General features: G+C 41.3%; 1 protein-coding gene across 1 annotated transcript in view; it reads left to right on the top strand.

The window, feature by feature from the left end:
• Nucleotides 1–2507: 2507 nt before the first annotated feature.
• The window catches only part of LOC126456069 (RIB43A-like with coiled-coils protein 2), a 136685-nt gene continuing 118901 nt past the window's right edge, over nt 2508–20291 (top strand). Inside the window, exons 1-2 of the mRNA XM_050091824.1 lie at nt 2508–2618; nt 12102–12242. Coding sequence (XP_049947781.1) covers nt 2508–2618; nt 12102–12242 — 252 coding nt within the window. The remainder of the gene's footprint in view (nt 2619–12101; nt 12243–20291) is intronic.

A 20291-nucleotide genomic window follows, 5' to 3' on the forward strand; every position in this document is an offset into this window, starting at 1 on the left:
ACGGCTATCCCCCGTCGAAGGTTCGAGTCCTCCCTTGGGCATGGGTGTGTGTGTTGTCCTTAGTGTAAGTGAGTTTAAGTTAGATTAGGTAGTGTGTAAGCCTAGGAACTGATGACCTCAGCAGTTTGGTCCCATAGAACTTACCTCAAATTTCCAAATCTGCTAACTGTTGCTGGGCTGAACTGATGTGATTGTGAATTATGGATCTCATCATCCTCCTGATTAATCATCACAGGAGCAAGTAAGTTCAAAGTGAAACTTTAAAGAACTGGCAGAGGGATGGAGTCAATAAAGACACTATGAGCACAGAGTTCACTGTAGCGCCACCAAAAAGTTGTTCGAATCATAATATCCATATGAATCCCAATACAACTATAAATGCCTCTTTGAATTTTGGCAGCCTTCTTTCAGACATCGGAAAGGCAACCTGCACAATCTTTTCTAGCAAATCCCAGGAAGGACGTATACGCTCTTAAAATCATGGACCTGAAAGTCAGGGATCTGAAGGTCTGTTCCCTACCTCCCATCATAAAGTTAAAATGTGTCTGCCAATAAGATGCATATATTTGGAAATGGGAAATGTGCGTTGCCCTGTTCCCGTGTCCAGACTTGTTTCTCAGAAATTCTGGTAGTTTTGTTGGGCTTCGCACACCGTCCCACAGGAATGTCAAAGTTTGGAAATTTGCTTAAGAAAATGTGTTTGAAAACCACACACAGCAACATAATGGCAAGTGGATAACCCCGAGACTCCACACAAAGTTTACTAACAAGGTAGAGTTCTCCCCCCTTCCACAAGTGGTTTCCTGTTCTGGTACACCATTCTTCTGTTCCACCACTCAATGTTCGCAGAAGCTTAGGCACGAAGATAATCACTGCGAAGGTTCGACTATCTATGCTATACACTAGCGTGAGACCCTGCACTCTCAATGACCAGCAGTTCTTCCAGAATGTGCAAACATCCGCTCATTTTCACCCCATGGAAAAGTTCCCATAGTCAAGACCAGATGCATTTAATATAAGAAACTACTACTAGAATTAATGTTAGAAGGGTGGGTTATCTACACTGCTCCACACTATCCCCTATCCGCTCACGCAGTACAGATGGGAAGTCGGCATATAAAACTGAAACAGAAAGTAAATGAAGTTAGAGTGTCTCGTATGCAAATTCAGTATTGAAATTGGATAAAATGTGAGGACAAAAGCTTGAAATAGACCGCCGCCCCGCGCAGAATTTGAGAGAATTATGAAAGCATATTTTAACAACACATACTTCTTTTCTTGATTCTTTAACATCTATAAACAAAAAGAAGTTACATTTTCGTGGGCAAATGCGTCATATTACTGGGTCAGATTCGCACTGAAGACCAGAAACACGTTTGATAATGAATTTCTAAAACTATGTAATTAGTGTCAGCACAGTAACATTCGCTATTTAAAACAAATGTCGTGTGCATACCACAGAAATTACGAACAAAAAGTAATCATAAACACTCTCCACGTATACTATAGCTGGCAAATGTTTTGGGTGCAATTTCCAAGAAATGGTGCACTTCGAAATCGCGACCTCACTACGAGCGATATGTTTGGAACCCACGACTCTCGAGATGTTGCCAAAAGAGACGACAAAGACGAAGGTACTGGAAACACAGTCGCCAAAAACGAGAGAATAACGGCACCTTTTTGACTCACAGAAATTTATCAAAGAAATGTGTAATATCACTTACATTACTCATGAGCGCTATCGTCATCGTGCACAATACCGCGTCTGGTGTTGGCACCACCCCTTTTTCCCCATAGCCAGGACACACCTTTGAAACATCTTTTAGAATGTGGGAGTCTCACGGGAGAGAGATTTAGCAGATAGCTGCAAGTTGTGAAAATATAAAAACTGAAATATTTACTTTCACGCGACGTTCCACTACTCTTACGCGACGTTCCGTTGTCGAAGCAGACAATAATATCCGTATTTCCCGCTTCGAGAGTCGAGCTTTCGATACATATATCGCTCGCAGTGGGGCCGCGCCTTCGATGTGCACGGATTCTTGGAAATTACTGTTTTGGGGCATCTAACATGGAGGCATCGGCTTCAAAACAACATACAGCGTCAATCTGTAGCGCCATTTCCCCTCTATTGTTGCGGCCCTTTCAACAACTTCTCTGGCGGTCTGTAGGAGAGCAGAAAGCGACCGAATAGGAATAAACCTTACTGGACTTAACAACATACCGACTAAAGCTAGCGCTAGAGGCAGATTTAGTCGTGGACTGCAACTGGTGTTTACACAGGAGAACTGAATTTCACAGATTGAGGAACCATTTAACACGTATTGCATCTGACGCGTTTCCATGGCGGCATCTGTTTATAGCGTTACCGGGATACGTAAACAGATGCCATAGGGGAGCGCTGTTGTTCACGTTTCCCGGTTAACCACAGGACAGGTCGTTTTAGCTACTGTAGTGGCATCGCTGTAAATTAGACAAATATAACTTTATAAAATCAACGGTTCAAGATGATGTCGATTCCAGAAGACCCAAAGCTGGCGGCTGCGCGAGAAAGGAAAAGAATGATAGAAGAGGAAAGGAGGGAGCGCATATTCAATGCGAGAAAGAGACTGATTGGCGTAAGTACTACAGGAATCCTAATTTTCTTTTATTAATACACAACTGCATTTCGCTAATCTAATGGCAGGTTATTTACATATGGCAATTATAGTTTTATTAGTAACCCCACAGATTGCTCCCCTACATCGATAATGACGATCGGACAGAAAGCAGTTTGATTTTCAGTGGTCATTCTTAGCTTCCCACAATCAGCAAAGCACTGTCTGCTCATCTTTAATTTGCTTGTTGGATCGGTAGAAAACGAAAACACGATCAACAAATAGCGTTTATCAAACTTTGCGATGAAACACATTGCAGTGCAGCACTATCTGTATCACTGTCGACTTTTTTATCTTTTTCATATATTGTACAGGTGTTTCATATACAATATTTACACAGCACTGAGATCACAATGAATATTGATCGTGTTAATATTGTTGTTACAGTAAAATGTGCACTTGTAAATCAGATTTTAGTTGCATGCTCAACAGTCTTTCACAGATGATTGGTAGCGTCTTATTGCACGCTGGTAATGTCGTGTGAAGCACTGCATGTACACTCCTCTAGTGTCATTATGTCGTGTACACGCTGTATCTAAGACGACAGAGACCGCATGTCGACTTCCGTGTTCGTTCGATACGCTAAACTGCGGTAGCCATATTTCCAGACGAATTAAAGGAGCAGGTTATTATATTCCTCAACTGGTATATTCACTGCAATTTTGGATGCTATTCATGTGTTTATTTTCTTTGAATATATGAATTTTGGAAAAAAATGAGTTCATAGTATGCTTTGTAAATAGTAAATTGAGAGTTAATACCAATAACGGCACTGTGCTGCAGTCTGTTCAGCAAAGTAATGTGCTGGAGGTTCAATGTTCGAAACTAGTTGGGATCAAAAAAATTTTTAATGCGAAAATTGCCTTCGAAGTAGCAGCATGCAGCGTGGTGCGGAGTCGGCGCAAATGACAGATTATCTTCACAAATTATTCATTTGTCGAATTTAAAAGACTCAGTGTCTGACGCCAAAGCATATCCTCCACACTGTCAACCAATTACAAATATCATTGAAGAACTGCATCAGTGTGTTTGAAGTTGTCCCAGTACTGTTAGTTTATTAGCAAGGATTATTGAATCTGACCTCCAAACTGACTTTTGAGGTTTTAAATCTCACCAGGGAGAGAGACTGGTGCCGGATTGACTTTTGTCGTGTGACATCAGGGAGGTCACTAGAAACAACTAATGCTAAATTTAACTTCTCATTTAGTTTCTGTGTACATGATGGGTGCAGCACTTTTACTGCAAAAAGATGACCAAAGAGCTTGTTTCTCAATTATCAGTCTGAAGTGACTGTACTGTGCTGACAATATATGTAAATGACTTTTTATATCTGGAAAATGCAAAGTTTTGTTAACATTACTCATTCGACATCCAACACATTTTTAAATTTGCAGGAGTACTTTCATTGCAGTTACCAAAGGACAATGAATACTAGATTTGACAATTCTATTTTCGAGGAAAATAGGATGAAGATATTAAACAAGGTGAAAAAATAATCTGTGGTATGTTATGCGTTTCTACAATTATAAGTTGGATGTCCTGGCATACTACTTTTCTTAAACACATTGTCATTAGTCGTGCCCAAAGCTTTTAGGATTCTGATGAATAATGCTAACAAAACTTTGCATTTTACTAATGTGATATGCGTAACTGGTCGACAATATGGAGAATATACTTCGGCGTTAGACATTTCTGCCTTTAATTTTATCAACTGAATCATTTCTGAAGGCAATTCCGTACTTTCGTTGGGTTTAACGTGGACTTCTCTTCACGCTGCTACTTGGCGGCGATTTTCGCACTAAAAAACTAAAATTAATCATCACGGGTATCTATCACAGGACCTCTTTAACCGCATGACTTCATTCAATTGGCTGTGCCACTGTCACGTTGATTCGTAATTTCCAAATTTATCATTTACAAGTCATATTATGAGCTCATTTTTTTTCCAGAAGTTTGCAGGTTCACATTTTCAAAGAAAATAAACATCAATAGCTTCCAAAATTTCAGTGAATATACCAGTTGAGTATATAATTAGCTGCTCCTTTAATTCGTCCTATAAAATAGCTACCACAGTTTAGTGTCTCGAACGATCACTTAAGTCGATACGCGATCTCGGTCGTCTTCGATACAGCGTGGACACGTCATAATGAGGTCACGTGTGACATCACCAGCGTGAAATAAAACTCACCCCAGCGGATCCCATTACAGCGGCAAACTAAACAACAGTAAATGACAGTTGTTTTCGTTTTTTATCGATGAAGTAAAGTGTGAAAATGTCACATACTGTAAGTGCCATTTTTTCACAAAACTTTTTCAGTATTATTGTGTTCTCGGTACTTTGTTGTCTGTCCCTAGTTTTGTTCCAAGTGTCAGATTATGGAGAAAAATTGATTGTCAGATGGCGTATGTCTCCATACCAAGCAGTGTTCCTCTCTAGAGTTCCAAATGCCTTGTGTCAAGGTCCCTCCACCTAGGCTGGGAGTGGTTAGAAGAGTATTTTTGTGCGTTGGGACAAATTTTTGAGGTGCAACAGACATTTTGCGGTTATAGAGACACAAAGAAAGGTAAGCAAGGTCTTTGTTCTGCAAGATTTGCTCCAGTTTGTTGAGTCAGATAAAGCTATGAATCCATTCCACTTAAGTCCAGTGCATACAAATGTTTTCTTTGATTTAAAGATGCTGCTGAAACATTGTTACGCAGGCATGTAAGACTTCAAAATGCAGTATGGTCAAAGTCACACACTCAGTGGCGGTCGTTGTGTAAGAGCATATCAACACCCTGATGTTTGACATCTTGCGGATTTATTGGTTAGTTTTCTTTGAATGCTGTTAAACGTAAGATGTGGTAATTTGAAACGCATGGCACTAAATCTACCGCGCTATGCTACATTGCTACTCCTCTAGACTCCGTGAAACTTGGCATTAAGGTCGCGAGCACACCTTCAGTTGGCGCGCGTTTTAAGCTTTTGCACATGCGCAACTGGCATGACATATTGCTTTAGGGGCCTAATACATACGAATTTGATAAACAACTTTACACGGATCACGGCCTGCACAGCTAGTCCTTACCACTCAACTACAAGTTTACGTCAAATCCACCAGGTGGTAGCATACTGCAACAGACTTTTATCCATGTTCGCTTCGCGTAAATCCCGCTAGACAGTGCCACATTCCCCAGTTATGCCAGGTCACTTACTATATAGTAAAATCAGGTCAAACATCAGAGTATGAGCCGGCCAGAGTGGTCGTGCGGTTCTAGGCTCTACAGTCTGGAGCCGAGCGACCGCTACGGTCGCAGGTTCGAATCCTGCCTCGGGCATGGATGTGTGTGATGTCCTTAGGTTAGTTAGGTTTAATTAGTTCTAAGTTCTAGGCGACTGATGGCCTCAGAAATTAAGTCTCATAGTGCTCAGAGCCATTTGAACCATTTGCGCCATCAGAGTATGTCGTAGATATAATAGGAAAACATATTTTGCGGGATTCTGAATGAGGTTTTGGATTTTATCATAGAGTAATCCATTTGAGACACTGCGAACCATAAAATACATCATCGTCGATTGTGAGACTGTAGCAGTTATTTATACTTGTGACATCCGTTGATCGTATGCTGTGTCAAGATAATCTGTGTTGTAGGCCCACAATGTATATATGAACATTCTCGAAAAGATCACTGGTTTCTCTCATATTCACTTGTATGTGAGATCGAAGACGATGTGTTTTTTTGTCCCTATTTACCAGGAAAAATTATCCGCAAAGGGAATAGGGATAACAAGACCAGATTCGTTGACTGAGAAAGTGATGAAATCGAATAAGTGTGACGAGAAGCGCACATATGAAAAAGAAGTATATAATAAGCGAAGCTATTGTGTGGGTGCAACATAAAATGTCTGATTTTCAGCACGGAAGTTAATTATTAATTAATACATGTGTTAGGGGTTTTGACCATTTGTCCGAAAAAATAAAAAAGCACAAAAACTTCCACTTACACAAAAATGCAAAACAGAGAATAGCGAAAACTAATACTATTTCGTTCTTGCCCTAAACAAAATTCGATAATAACAGTTTTCTTTTTTCAACACGTTATGGGTATTATTATTATTTACAGTGGATGTAGTTGTATAAGTATGTTGATAAGCTTAACTGTTACACAGTAAACAGTTTTTGATGTTGCTGAACAATAGCCATACAACATTTTTTAAAGGAACGCCCCACCATTTGCCTGTTCTATTGTTTATTTAGGTACATCCCAGGTTTTGGCCTTTTATGACATTTTCGAGTATTTGCGAAAAGCAAAAATTGCATACAATAAGGCCACATTAAATTTCTAACATGTAAAATATTTTAAAAAATTAATGTAAAATGGTGTATAATTACGAAATATGTACTTACATTTTATGTCTTTAACATATATCGCAGAATACTTAACATGTCAGTCTCAAAGTTGGCCATAAATTAAGAAAAATATTAGCTCCCCACGAAGTGCCAGATGTAAAATCACCATCTTGTAACAGATCAGCAAATAATCGTGGGGGCACGTCATATTTAGTAAAGACAGGCTTATGTCGGTAAATTAAAGATGAGCACGTGTCCTTAAAAAGTAATGATAGTGAAATCAAAGCGTATAAGTAATAGAACAATGGTATACTAAATTGACAAAGTGTCATAGATATATGACTGTTAGTGTTAAATGTCTTCAGGCTATAAATAATTATCTTTGTGGTGGCACTGTGTACCATCATCTTTCCAATAAGCTTGTATACGTCAGATCGTCAACAACTGTAAGTGAAAAAAAGAGCATGCTGAAGTGAACCTACATTAAGTTGGTTAAGGAACTAAAGTCTAAAAGGAAGAAACCGAAATAAAGTTCAAGGACAGTGAATCACTTATAAGAATATATTAAGTGTCTTTGGAAATGGAAATGAAATCGATAATACAAAATACGAATGTTAACAATAGGAATTAAAAAGCTGGGTTGGAGGGGGGGGGGGGGGGAGATAGAGGGGTAAATGGATGCTGGCTGAAGACGGATGGGAGAGATGCAGGAATATGCATTGTTAAGCCAAGACGTAAGGAAATTAAGACGGTTAATATTAGATTAGGTTGGTATAGCATTGCTGGGAGGGCGGAGAGCGAGGGATGAGAGAATAGGAGAGAGAGACCAGAAGACACGGGAGAAACGGATGGACGGGGATTGGTGGATGGTCCAAGGTGTTTGGAAAACATGAGAGTACAGTCACAGTGAAATATTTATGAAATATAGTAAGAGTAGGAAAATATATAGCATCATAATATGCTTACGGAAACGTAAAAAATGCATTGCACTTGTATAAAATAGAGCAGTTGCCCCTTAGTAGGAAAAAGCACCTAATGAAAGCCATTTTAGTATTATATGGCATAAATAGATTAGTGTATGTGTACAACCTATCTTAATTACAACAGGTGCAGATCTTATTTATTACAAGGATGTAAACTAAGCACAGGAAGATGACTAAATTTCCAGCCTACACATTAATTTTGGGTACACAACAAGATGACCTCTGGTTTCAATAGCCGGTAATCTGAGCAGCAGGCATTAGGTTTGTGACATGTTAATGCTGGTGGCTGTGTTCTGTCTTCGAAGTCACCGTGATGTTATCTGCCAAACTGGGTAATTGAACGGTATATTGATAATTTTTACTTATGGACCGTCTGACAGCAACTGAATAAAACACAATTTTAGTGCCATACGCGTTTCGCCTTTATTTTCTGCAAGGCATCATCAGTGGCCTGGAATATGTACATATGTTAGCCATTTAATTTGCATATTTGTCACTGTGCCTATAGGTTATAAACAGTTCTGGTGGATGGTATTTCCTATTAAATAGTAATGTTTTGAACTGTACTTACAGGTTGCGTGGACAATTTCTTACATATTACGTTCCTGTTCCATTTTTGGTGTTGTTGTTCTTCTTATGAATGCCAATTTGCGGTTTTTTGCCCGCATTCCACAGCACTATGAACTGAACGCTTGTTTCAATGCAATGTTTCGGTTTCTGTTGCCGACTGTCAAATGTTTTTGCAAAGATCAAATGTTATTGCCAAACTTTCGAGTGTAATTATTGAAGTACCTGTGATCTGTTCGTGTATGCGTGTGTGTGTGTGTTATGGTGTGGTGTTTTTTTTTTGTATGTGTATTTTGGTGTGGTGTAATTTTTTTTTTGGGCTGTGTGTGTGTGTGTGTGTGTGTGTGTGTGTGTGTGTGTCCAGATGGTGTGGGGAAGAGTTTTCTTGGTTTTCTTGTTTTATGGTATCATTTCCTTTATTAAGTGTAGTAGGGAGCCTGTGCTGATGTGTGTTTGTTCATTTATCACATGTTTGTTTTCTGCTATGGCTTTCTGGATGTGGAAGTTTTCCTGCGTTTGTGTAAGATGTTTGTCATGGTTGCTTATTCTCATTATTTTCATTTCTTGTTCCATGTTTGTAGGATGATGGTTATGGTGTTTTAAATGCTCTGCAAATGTGGAATGGTTTGTTTCATACTTCCAACATCTGATATGTTCTTTGTATCGTGTTTCAAAATTCCTGCATGTCATGCCTATGTACACTGCATCACAACTTTGCCATTCAAGTTTATATATTCCTGATTGTTGGAATTTGTCCCTCTTGCTAGCTGGCTGGCTTAGTTGTGATTGGGTAATTGTGACTGGGTAATTGAAGATGGCATGTTGTCTGTGCTGCCCTGACATACCTCAAGGCTGAGGGTGGTCAGCTGATGCTCTGGTGGGCACGTTCTCCAGGTCTCTCACCAACTGAAAACGTCTGCTAATGGGTCGCCGTGAGACTACTACGTCACCATGTGCCAGCCACTAGGATGAATGTAAACTGACATACACCTGAAACACCAATCAATGACATGCCCATAACTTACATCCAAATTCTGTTCGGTTCGACTGGATGACCAGCCTGGTTGCAGCTGGTGCTGGTGTCATTGCCAGTGCTGGCAGCTATATATACTACAGTTCGCCCCCAGATCAATTACTAATTTGATAACATATAACTCCTACCATACTGTACAAGCATAATAAGCAAATTCAAGTTTCTTGCTAACTTCCTATGATCCAATTAAAATTACTTGATAGTTGACGTGACACTTGCCACTGGAGTATTGCCATGTCGGCTGCCGCTCGGTTATAGGCGACACACAGACAAGGCGGGTTACATCGCAGGTACTGTTAAGAGCCCTGTACATGTCCAGTATTTATTGACAGTACTGGTTCTTCATGTCTTCAATATATTGAAGCGACTCTACCCAGTCAATTATATTGTCAATACTGTTAGTTGGCAACGCTATCTTACAAGCTTAAGACGTCGAACACCAAAAAATAAAGCAGTTACCGCAATTATTTTAGCAATATCTGTAAAAACAACGAAAAGAGAAAATAGGTCCGAGAATGGCTGAAAAAAGGAACGACTTCTCGTGTTTTAATTCACTGAATAATATCATAACCACAGAAACAGCAGACTCCGTGAACTATTTTCGTATATATCGTGCATCTTACCACAAATTATTACTGTTGATGCGTCACAAAATACAGAAGCAGAATTCTTTAATCCGAGAGGCAATCGCAATGAACGAGAGACCGGGTGTAACTGAGATTTCTGGCAACAGGCAAGTCATTCCAGTGCTTGACGTTTAGTCCTGTGGTATCAACAAACACAGTTAACAAAACTGTTATTGAACCCTCGGAGTGAATTATATCTGACGTACAATGATATATTCAGGTATATGACACGGTGACCAAACAGCGAGTCATTGGTCCCATCGGATGAGGGAAGGATGGGGAAAGAAATCGACTGTTCCCTTTCAAAGGAACCATCGCTGAATTTGCCTGAAGCGATTTAGGGAAATCACAGAAAACCTTACTCGGGATGGCCGGACGCGGGGCTGAACCGTCGTTCTCCCGAATGTGACTCCAAGCGCTAACCACTGCGCCACCTCGCTCAGTACCTTTGCCACTGTGGAGTACCATACCTTCTCCTTTGCCGTCACTCCGACCTTTCATAACAGTATGACCCGCATTCACCCATTTTTCATCGCTCCAAATAATGTCCCCGAAATTACTGTCTTTTTATTTGTGCCCTTTCTTTCGGTAAACATTTTACGGGCTGAAATATTTTCGTATTTAAAACCGAAACTTCTGCAGAACGGACGATTTGCTGCATCAGAAAGTTTGCCCTCACGCAATGTTCTAAGTTAGCATATGTACACCGATATCTGTTGTGATAATAATTATATATATGACGCCGAATCGCTTCTTGTGCGAAAGGATCCAGATTTGTTAAGCGTTTCCGAATAGCCGTCTTCTTGCCCGGCGTATGAAGAAAAAAGGGCCCTGCTTCACTTCATTTCTTCTCGTAGTTTTTTTGACCCGTACAAAGTACGGTCGATTCATTAATCTTAACCGCGGCTGCGATTTGAGTGACTATTTTGGAAACCCATAAAACAGACAGGTCTCCCCATTTTCCGCCTTCCTCTCAAAATATTCCCCCACAGTGCGCACGAGTTGTCGGGATTGTCCTTGAAATACCATTCTTTGCCCACCTACTTTCCTGGATTGGATTGGATTGTTTGGGGGAAGAGACCAAACAGCGAGGTCATCGGTCTCATCGGATTAGGGAAAGACTGGGAAGGAAGTCGGCCGTGCCCTTTCAAAGGAACCATCCCGGCATTTGCCTGGAGCGATTTAGGGAAATCACGGAAAACCTAAATCATGATGGCCGAGCGCGGGATTGAACCGTCGTCCTCCCGAATGCGAGTCCAGTCTGCTAACCACTGCGCCATCTCGCTCGGTGCTTTCTTTCCTGATCTGTTTGCATCCCGAATCTCGGTTCTGTCCCTTCTCTTTCGCATTTCGTCAGATACGACAGCCACGCCAAAAACAGCACATCCACAACGATGGTGACGAAATACGCACGTTTCTTACCACTAGCCATACAATGGAAGTGGACTTGACCGTTTGTTGTGTCCGTTTGGCAACGGCAGGCAGTTCAGGCGTAACGCTGAGCGCTCTGGTTGGAGGAAAACCACCTCCAGTTGGTTCAAATGGCTCTGAGCACTATGGGACTTAACATCTGAGGTCATCAGTCCTCTAGAACGTAGAACTACTTAAACCTAACTAACCTAAGGACATCACACACATCCATGCCCGAGGCAGAATTGGAACCCGCGACCGTAGTGGTCGCGCGGTTCCAGACTGGAGAGCCTAGAACCGCTCGGCCACACCGGCCGGCCCACCTCCAGTGTGTGAAGTGTCAGCTGTCAAGTAATTTTAATTAGATTATAGTGTTGCTAATTTTAATACCCAGAAGCGTTCTCGGTTTTTCCTACGAAGGGAAATCCTTTCGATTTCTTCACAAGGCACTTGTGAAGAAGAGAGTCCTGATTGTTTTGGTATGGTGCCACCAGATTGATGAGGAGGCTTTGGAGAAGCAACTGGCTGAGATGAAGGAGCGCAGAGAGGCGGAGAAGAGGGAGAAGGAGGCGTTCGAGCGTCAGTGCCTCCACCATGCCCAGGTTGGAATGCTCATCGAGAGGAACATCGAAAGGGTAAGTACCACGGCAGAGTCCTCGTTTTACTGGCTTGCTGCCACATCTGGCATAGACCAAGACAATATTCTTTTTAAATTTTTTGCAGCTTTGTTTACATTAGTCACCCACCAGCTTACTACAGTTGGAGATACAAACGATGGCGGTCGAGTTTAGGCTCGTTCTGCGTGCCCACATCACGCATTCTTCAACAGCAAATGAGCGTTAAGTAATCTCCGGAGCGTTCTTTTGTGAATTTCGTACCCAGCATTAAACGTGATCGTAGCGAATCATATGGCCAATTTTTATTCCATTTGTTGCGAGTTGGCATGGCTGATGGTGGTAGTAAGCGGAAAATTTACACAAGCAAGTGAGAAACATGATTTGAAGAAAACGCGCTTACATCAAGCGTATACGCGTACCGCAACAATGCAATCCCCATCCGTTTCTCGAGCTGCGCGGGCCGCCATCGTTCGTGAATCGGACTATAGAGGCTACAACAGATCGTGCAAGACATGATTCCAGCTACTATAATACTCTGTTCACAGTTACTGTAGCACTGAGCTACGTCAGTAGCAGGCTAATGTTGACGCGGGAAGCACGGCACACATTCAGCCAACCCCACGAGGCGTGTAGCCACAGCAAACGCACAGTTGCCTTTCCTTCACCGTTGAAATGTGTTAGAGATGTTGCTTTATTAGTTGTTACTTTCGTTGGTTGTGTGATAATAACAGATTAATTATAAACTTAGCGACCTGTTCTTACAACGAACCAAACGGGCGACGCGCGACTGGAGTATCACGTAACAGCAATTAACTCGTGTCAGAAATCTCTTATAGAGATCGAGTTTGAAGCAAATGGAAGTATGATTTTTTCTTAAGATTTTGTATACATAATGTGTCCATCTACTTTCAATAACAAAAAGGTTTTTCTCTGGTCGAAAATTCGGTAATGTCATCAGGAAAAATATTTTCGGAGACTTTCCATATATGCTCTTGTTGCTGTAAATAAAACCAAAATGAAGACATAGCGAAGCTCCTTCAGAACACCTAGCTTGCAGTTCCATCTTTGTACACTGAATAGTTCGTAAGATCACCGATGGTAGATGGTGATTATGCGCAAATGTGCTACAGCACACTGTAAATATCGCACTAAAACTATTTCGTTTCTCTTCGCATACAAGCCGGAAGTCGCACTAACATTACGTTATTTGTCTCTGAATGCGAGCCGGTGCAGTAAAATCACATTAGTTCTCTATGAATGCAGGCTGGTATGCAAATAGAATGAACGAAAACATGTTTCGCAGCGCTCTTTCCGTGATAACTGGATACCATTGGCGAAAGTTGTTCCCACGCTACAAACAACTCGAAGAAGGAACGCAGCGGCGTGTTTTCGACTCCGCATGCTATATAATATGACGTCATCCCTGCCGGTGACCGCCGCCTTAGCTGGCTAGTAAAGTGCTTGTCTCCCATGCAGATGGCCCGTGGTCGCTTCACGGCCGAGTTCGAGATTTTCTCCGCTCGTGGACTGGGTGTTGTGTTGTCATCATCATTTCATCCTCATCAGCTACACGCGAGTCGCCCAATGTGGTGTCGACTGAAATAAGACTTGACTTGGCGGACGAACTTCCCCGGGTGGGGCCTCCCGGCCAACAATGCCATCCGCTCATTTCATTTTTTTTTATCTCTGGAATCAGAAAGGGTGTACATATTCCCTGAAGAATCTAGCTTGGCGCAGGTAGGAGTCCAGAAAAGATGAATTGTGGTTCCCAGGCCAAATGGATAACATGTTCAGGAATGTTCATTCGCACTCCTCAGTGCTGCCGTCCACCTCGCGTCCGCTGCCTATTACATCAATGCAAATAAGAATCGCCAACCTCTCTCCGACCCGCAAGACAGGTCTAGACTCCTCACTACTTCAAAGTAGTAATTAAAACCCCGTACCCATCGACTTACATTCAGAAAAACTCCAAGACACGAAACGGGTAAAAGTTTATATACTGCCTCTAGCTGGCGCTTAGCCACTTCCGCTGATAATTTCTACAAAAACAAAACAAGAAATACTAGGTGTGCTAAAAACTAATGCCTCTGAATTTTTAATGTGGAAGCTCTTTAAGTTTTTCTTAAAATAAAATTAACGTTATTAACATTATATGTCTTTATTCTTTGTTATCTACGTATTTGTAGCCATCTGCCGCTAGAGAGCTCCAAACTGTGGCGCGTTACATGGCGGTGTGTAACGCAACTATGTTGGTGTGTGAGGAACAGTGTGCTGTAACCGAGTTTCGAATTCGAAGAGTTGTTCCAAACATGGAGCACCGTCTCCTTCAGCATGACAACAACAGACCACACATGTGTTCTGGTACATCTGCAACAATCCGACGCCTTGGGCTCACTATCATCCATCATCCTGTGTACAGTCCCGACTTGACTCCATCCGATATTCATCTGTTGCCAAAACTTCCACATCTACATCTACATGAAATACTCTGCAAATCACACTTATGTGCCTGGCAGAGGGTTCATCGAACCACCTTCACAATAATTCTGTATTATTCTACACTCAAACTGTGCACGAAAAAACGAACACCTATACCTTCCTGTGCGAGCCCTGATTTCCCTTATTTTATTATGATGATCGTTCCTCCCTATGCAGGACGGCGTCAACAAAATATTTTCGGGTTTGGAGAAGAAAGTTGGTGATTTAAATTTCGTCAGATTTTTCCACAGCGGAAAACGCCTTTGTCTTAATGGTGTCCATCCCAAGTCATGTATCATGTCTGTAACACTCTCACGCCTATTTCACGATAATACAGGGTGGAGCAGAGGAAACACATGTTTTTTGAACCGCTAGTACGCGGCGATGAGAGGGGGTATTGACCTTGAATCAGTGTTGGCAGACTGCCCATACAGTGCAGTTTCAGTCGCTATGGAGCATTGGAGCGTAAAGCATCGTGTGTTCGTTGTCGAGCAGTACTTTAGAAACAATCATTCTGTCGTCACAGTTCAACGTCTTTTCCCTCAAAATTTTAGAGTTGGACGTCGATGTGCAGTGCCTGATCGAAATACTGTACTCCGATGGGTTGCAGCGTTTAGAAGTACTGGATCTGTGATGAAAAAGAAACCACTTGGTCTTCCTCATTCAGTTCGTACTCCAGAAACTGTAGACCGAGTGAGAACGGCAGTTATTGACAGTCCAAAGCGATCGGCTAGACGACAGGCTGTGGCGCTGGGTATGTCACGTCGTTCACTTCACCACATCTTACATGATGATCTTAAGTTTCACCCGTACAAGATCATGATCGTCCAGCAGCTTAGTGAAACGGATTATGTGCAGTGCAGAGAGTTTTGTCGCGTAATGGACGATTTTTTTTACAGAAGATGCAGATGCTACAGTCTTCGTGAGTGATGAAGCACACTTTAATGTTGACGGTTATCTGTATGTTCAAAATCGTCGGTATTGGGCGCTGGAGAACCCACATGAATTACACCAAAGACCTCTCCACGGTTTGAAAGTGACAGTGTTGTGCTGCAATTCAAAGAAGAGGATTGTTGAACGCTATTTTTTTGAAGAGTTACTGTGACATCAGTGTGCTACGTTAAAATGTTAAACAACTTTCTTCATCCAGAACTTGAAAGGCGTCAGGTGAACATGAGAGAAATATGATTGCAGCAGGACGGTGCCACAGCTCGCACGGCGAGAGCATCCATGGAAGTGGTTCGACAAATGTTCCCAGGACATGTTATTTCGAGATATGATGACATTTACTGACCCCGTCACTCACCCGATTTGTCGATATGCGACTCCTTTTTGTGGGGATATTTAAAAACATAAGTCTACATGAACAAGCCTCGCACAGTCGATGACCTGAAGAATTTCATTTGTCGGGAAATTAAAGCCGTACCGAATTAAATGTTGGAGAGATCCACGCATAACTTTTGGGAGAGGATCCAAATTTGTACCCAGCAAGAAGGACGACATCTCCAAGATATTATTTTTCGAACCTAGTTAAAGTATGTATATTTCAAAATTGCATTAAAAAATCTATCACTTAATGCTTGTTTTTATTATTTTTATCAAATCGTGTCCCAGTCATTCAATAGTGAAAAACATGCGTTTCCTCTGCTCCACCCTGGACAAAACATGCTGTACTTCTTTGAACTTTCTCAATGTAGTCTGTTAATCCTATCTGGTAACTACCCCAGACCACGCAGCAGTACTCCTAAAGAGGATGGATAAGTGTAGTGTAGGCTGTCTCCTTACTAGATCTGTTACATTTACTAAGTGTTCTGCTAATAAAACGCAGTCTTTGGTTTGCTTTCCCCACAACATTTTCTTTGTGTTCTTTCCAATTTAAATTGTTCGTAATTGTAGTTCATAAGTGTTTAGCTGAATTTACTGCTTTTACATTAGACTGATTTATTGTGTAACCGAAGTTTAACAGTTTCCTTTTAGCGCTCATGTGAATGACCTCACATTTCGTTATTTAGGGTCAACTGCCAATTTTCGCACCATTCAGATATCATTTCTAAATCATTTTGCAAGTTGTTTTGATCTTCTAACGAGTTTCCCAGGCACGAGAGCATCGTCTACAACCAACCTTGTCAAAAGCTTTAAAACTTAAAGAACACGTGCCAGGACTTCACTTTGCTAGTGATGAAGCGGTGTAGGCAGAGATGAGGTTGTAGCTTTGTTAACATGTCAAATATTCTACAATGACAGTATCAACAAACTGATCGCTCATTGGAAGGAATGTATTCATTGCCAGTGTGATTATGTAGAGAAATAAATATGTGAAGAATACAGATATAGAATGTTGACAACGTTTGTTTTATTTAAAAGAGTTTAAGAGTTTTGACATAAAAAACTCAGAGACGTTACTTTTCAGCACGCCCTCATACTTGAAAGTCAACAAATTAATGTCACACAGAAACACCGCAGTTAATGGTTCCATGGAAATAATTGTAATTTATTTAGTTCAATTAAACCTCTACATTTTGTTACAGGCCACCCCCAAGTTACTGGTGGATGCATGATCTGTGCATACTGGAAAACCCATAGCACTCCCTTAGAAAACTGGAAAATGCGCAAAGCAAAATCCACACCAGCACACAGGATTAAACCTTTGAATGCTTGTAAGCTTTCTGTGTGGGAAGAGTTAACGCCTTAATTACATGCATCATCCCCCGACTTTAGAAACTACCAGTAAAACCTACCGCCGAATCTTTAAAGAACTGAACCCTCATGCATAAAACAGTTTCAAGGGTCTGATTACTGAGTTAATACCTGATGTTGAGCATTTAAATGAGTAAAAGTTTAGAAAAAGTTTGATGTTATTTATAATGTTTGTTGCAAGTCACTAAGTGCTCTCCTTCTCAAGTGCTGGAGAATATAGTCCGGGTAATTTGTGAGCTACATGTTACTCTGCCTGAAGACATCTACACGGTTTATAACTGTAAGAAGTACCTCTTATTGAGTAGATTATTACGTCATTTTAAATTTTTATAGTCAATAATTGCATTAAATATTTAAAAAAAATTTTTTTCTTCCTCCTGATCCGTTAGACTGACATCCTGCAACTGGGACTGTGCACTGGGTTAGCCGATAACAGTTGGAAGTTTAGGTCTGTTCTGCACACCTACGTCATGCATTGTCGGACTGCCAAGCAGTTAGCGTTTGGTAATATTCTGAGCACTCTGCTGTAAATGTTGTAACCAATGCGAGCATTAAAAGCGATCATAGAGAGTTATTTACTGACTTTCTATTCCATTTGTTACGAGTTGTCATCGCTGATAATGGTTCTGAATAAACAAGTGAAATACATAATTTGGAGGATTCTCGCTTTCTTTAAGCTGAAGCACAGGTATGCACATATCGCAACTGTTGCTTGGAAGTGGCAGCAATGGAATCTCTGTCTGTGCCTCGACATGTGTGAACCACCATTCTTCATGAATCGGGCTATAGTAATATTAGTAGACCTGTGTGAATAATTCACACACTGTCCTGATCAGTCAGCAATAGGTAATACAGTAATGGAGAAAAAAGTAAATGCAAATGGTATATTGTGAGCTACATCTTTCACATATTTACACAATTGTGCATAAGTATTGTCGGCGCTGGTCTGATGTGGTCGAGCGGTTCTAGGCACTTCAGTCTGGAACCGTGCGACCGCTACAGTCGCAGGTTCGAATCCTGCCTCGGGCATTGATGTTTGTGATGTCCTTAGGTTAGGTAGGTTTAAGTACGAGGGTTGTTTTTTAAGTAAGGGCCGTTTTTATTTTTAAAAAAAGATACAAATACTTTTGTAAAAAAACTTTTATTTTCTGATTCTACACACTTTTACCTATTTTGCTACATAGTTGCCTTGTTTATTTAAGCACTTGTCATACCGTACAATTAAGTATTTAATTCCCTCTTCAAAGAATCCGGCCACCAGCTCTGACAGCCAAGAGTTCACAGCCACTTTCACTTCATCGTCGTCATTGAAGCGCTGTCCGCCAAGATGGTGTTTCAGGTACCGGAAAAGGTGAAAATCGCTAGGAGCAAGGTCGGGGCTGTATGGTGCATGGTCCAAAACTTCCCAGCCAAAAGAATCAAACAAATCCCAAGTCTTTTGAGAGATGTGAGGCCGAGCGTTATCATGCAGGAGCAAAAATCCTTTTGTCAGCATGCAGCGCCTTTTGTTTTCAATTGCTCTGCGGAGCTTCTTTAGAGTTGCACAGTAGGCATCTGAGTTGATTGTCATTCCTCGTGGCATAAAGTCCACTAGCAAAACACCGCGCCGGTCCCAGAACACAGTTGCCATAATCTTGCACTTTGACAGCGTCTGTTTGGCTTTGACCTTGACGGGTGAGGTTGTGTATCGCCATTCCATCGATTGTCGCTTACTTTCGGGAGTGATATGGGATACCCATGTTTCATCTCCAGTGACAATTTGACTCAACATGTCATCCCCTTCTTCCTCGTAACGAATCAAAAAGTCCAATGAAGTGGCAAATTTCTTCCCTTTGTGGTCCTCTGTGAGGAGTCTGGGTACCCACCGAGAACACAGTTTCTTAAAGTTTAGGTTTTCAGACACAATTTTGTACAAAACCGATCTAGAAACTTGTGGAAATTCCAATGAAAGAGTGGAAATTGTGAATCTTCTGTCCTCACGAATCTTTGTTTCGACTGCAGCCACTAAATCATCAGTGATCACACAGGGCCGGCCTGAGCGTTCTTCGTCATGGTCATTTTGACGGCCATTTTTAAACTCTCTAACCCATTGACGCACTTTATCTTCACTCATTGCATTCAAGCCATAAACTTCTGTTAACTGACAATCAATTTCTGCAGCTGATAGGCTTCTTGCGGTAAAAAAATGTATCAGTGACCGTATCTCACATGCGGCGGGCGATTCAATAACCGTAAACATTATAAAGTAGCACAGCGATGCGTACACGTCAGCTACAGAACTGCAACTTGCATCAGTGTGAATGGGAAGGATGCCGGCAAGTGGCGAGGTAGCTTGTTGCGGCGTCCGCACGAACTACGGGACTAAACGCGCGAACGGCCCTTACTTAAAAAACAACCCTCGTAGTTCTAAGTTCTAGGGGACTGATGACCTCCCATAGTGCTCAGAGCCATTTGATTGTCAGCATCAAGTACTGTTTGCAGTGTCACCATTATTTAGCTGCAACAGGCTCTGTTGGGTTTATTCTCTATTCAGTGTTGTAATGCAGTATCAAAATCTATAATAAAGAAGCCAGTATAAGTATTACAACTCCTGCAGGAGATTGGAAACTTCCTACCATATGATGTACCTGCCCATCTATTTTAAAAGGATATTGACCACTGCCAGTAATATGAACCGAGTTAAAGTGAACTGAAGCAAATGCCAGACCACTGTTAAATTTGATATTTTTTAGGTAGTTCTTAATATACACACATCAAAATAAGTTTTGCATCAGCCCAGTTACCAGAACTCCTGAAGATAGATGTTAACTATGGATATTATATAATGGGCACAGCTTCTTTGATCAGCCCAAAGATGTAAGCAACCATGCATGAGCAGCGCCTATTAGATGG

The sequence above is a fragment of the Schistocerca serialis genome, chromosome 2, assembly GCF_023864345.2.
Source record: "Schistocerca serialis cubense isolate TAMUIC-IGC-003099 chromosome 2, iqSchSeri2.2, whole genome shotgun sequence".
Taxonomy (NCBI): Eukaryota; Metazoa; Arthropoda; class Insecta; order Orthoptera; family Acrididae; genus Schistocerca; species Schistocerca serialis.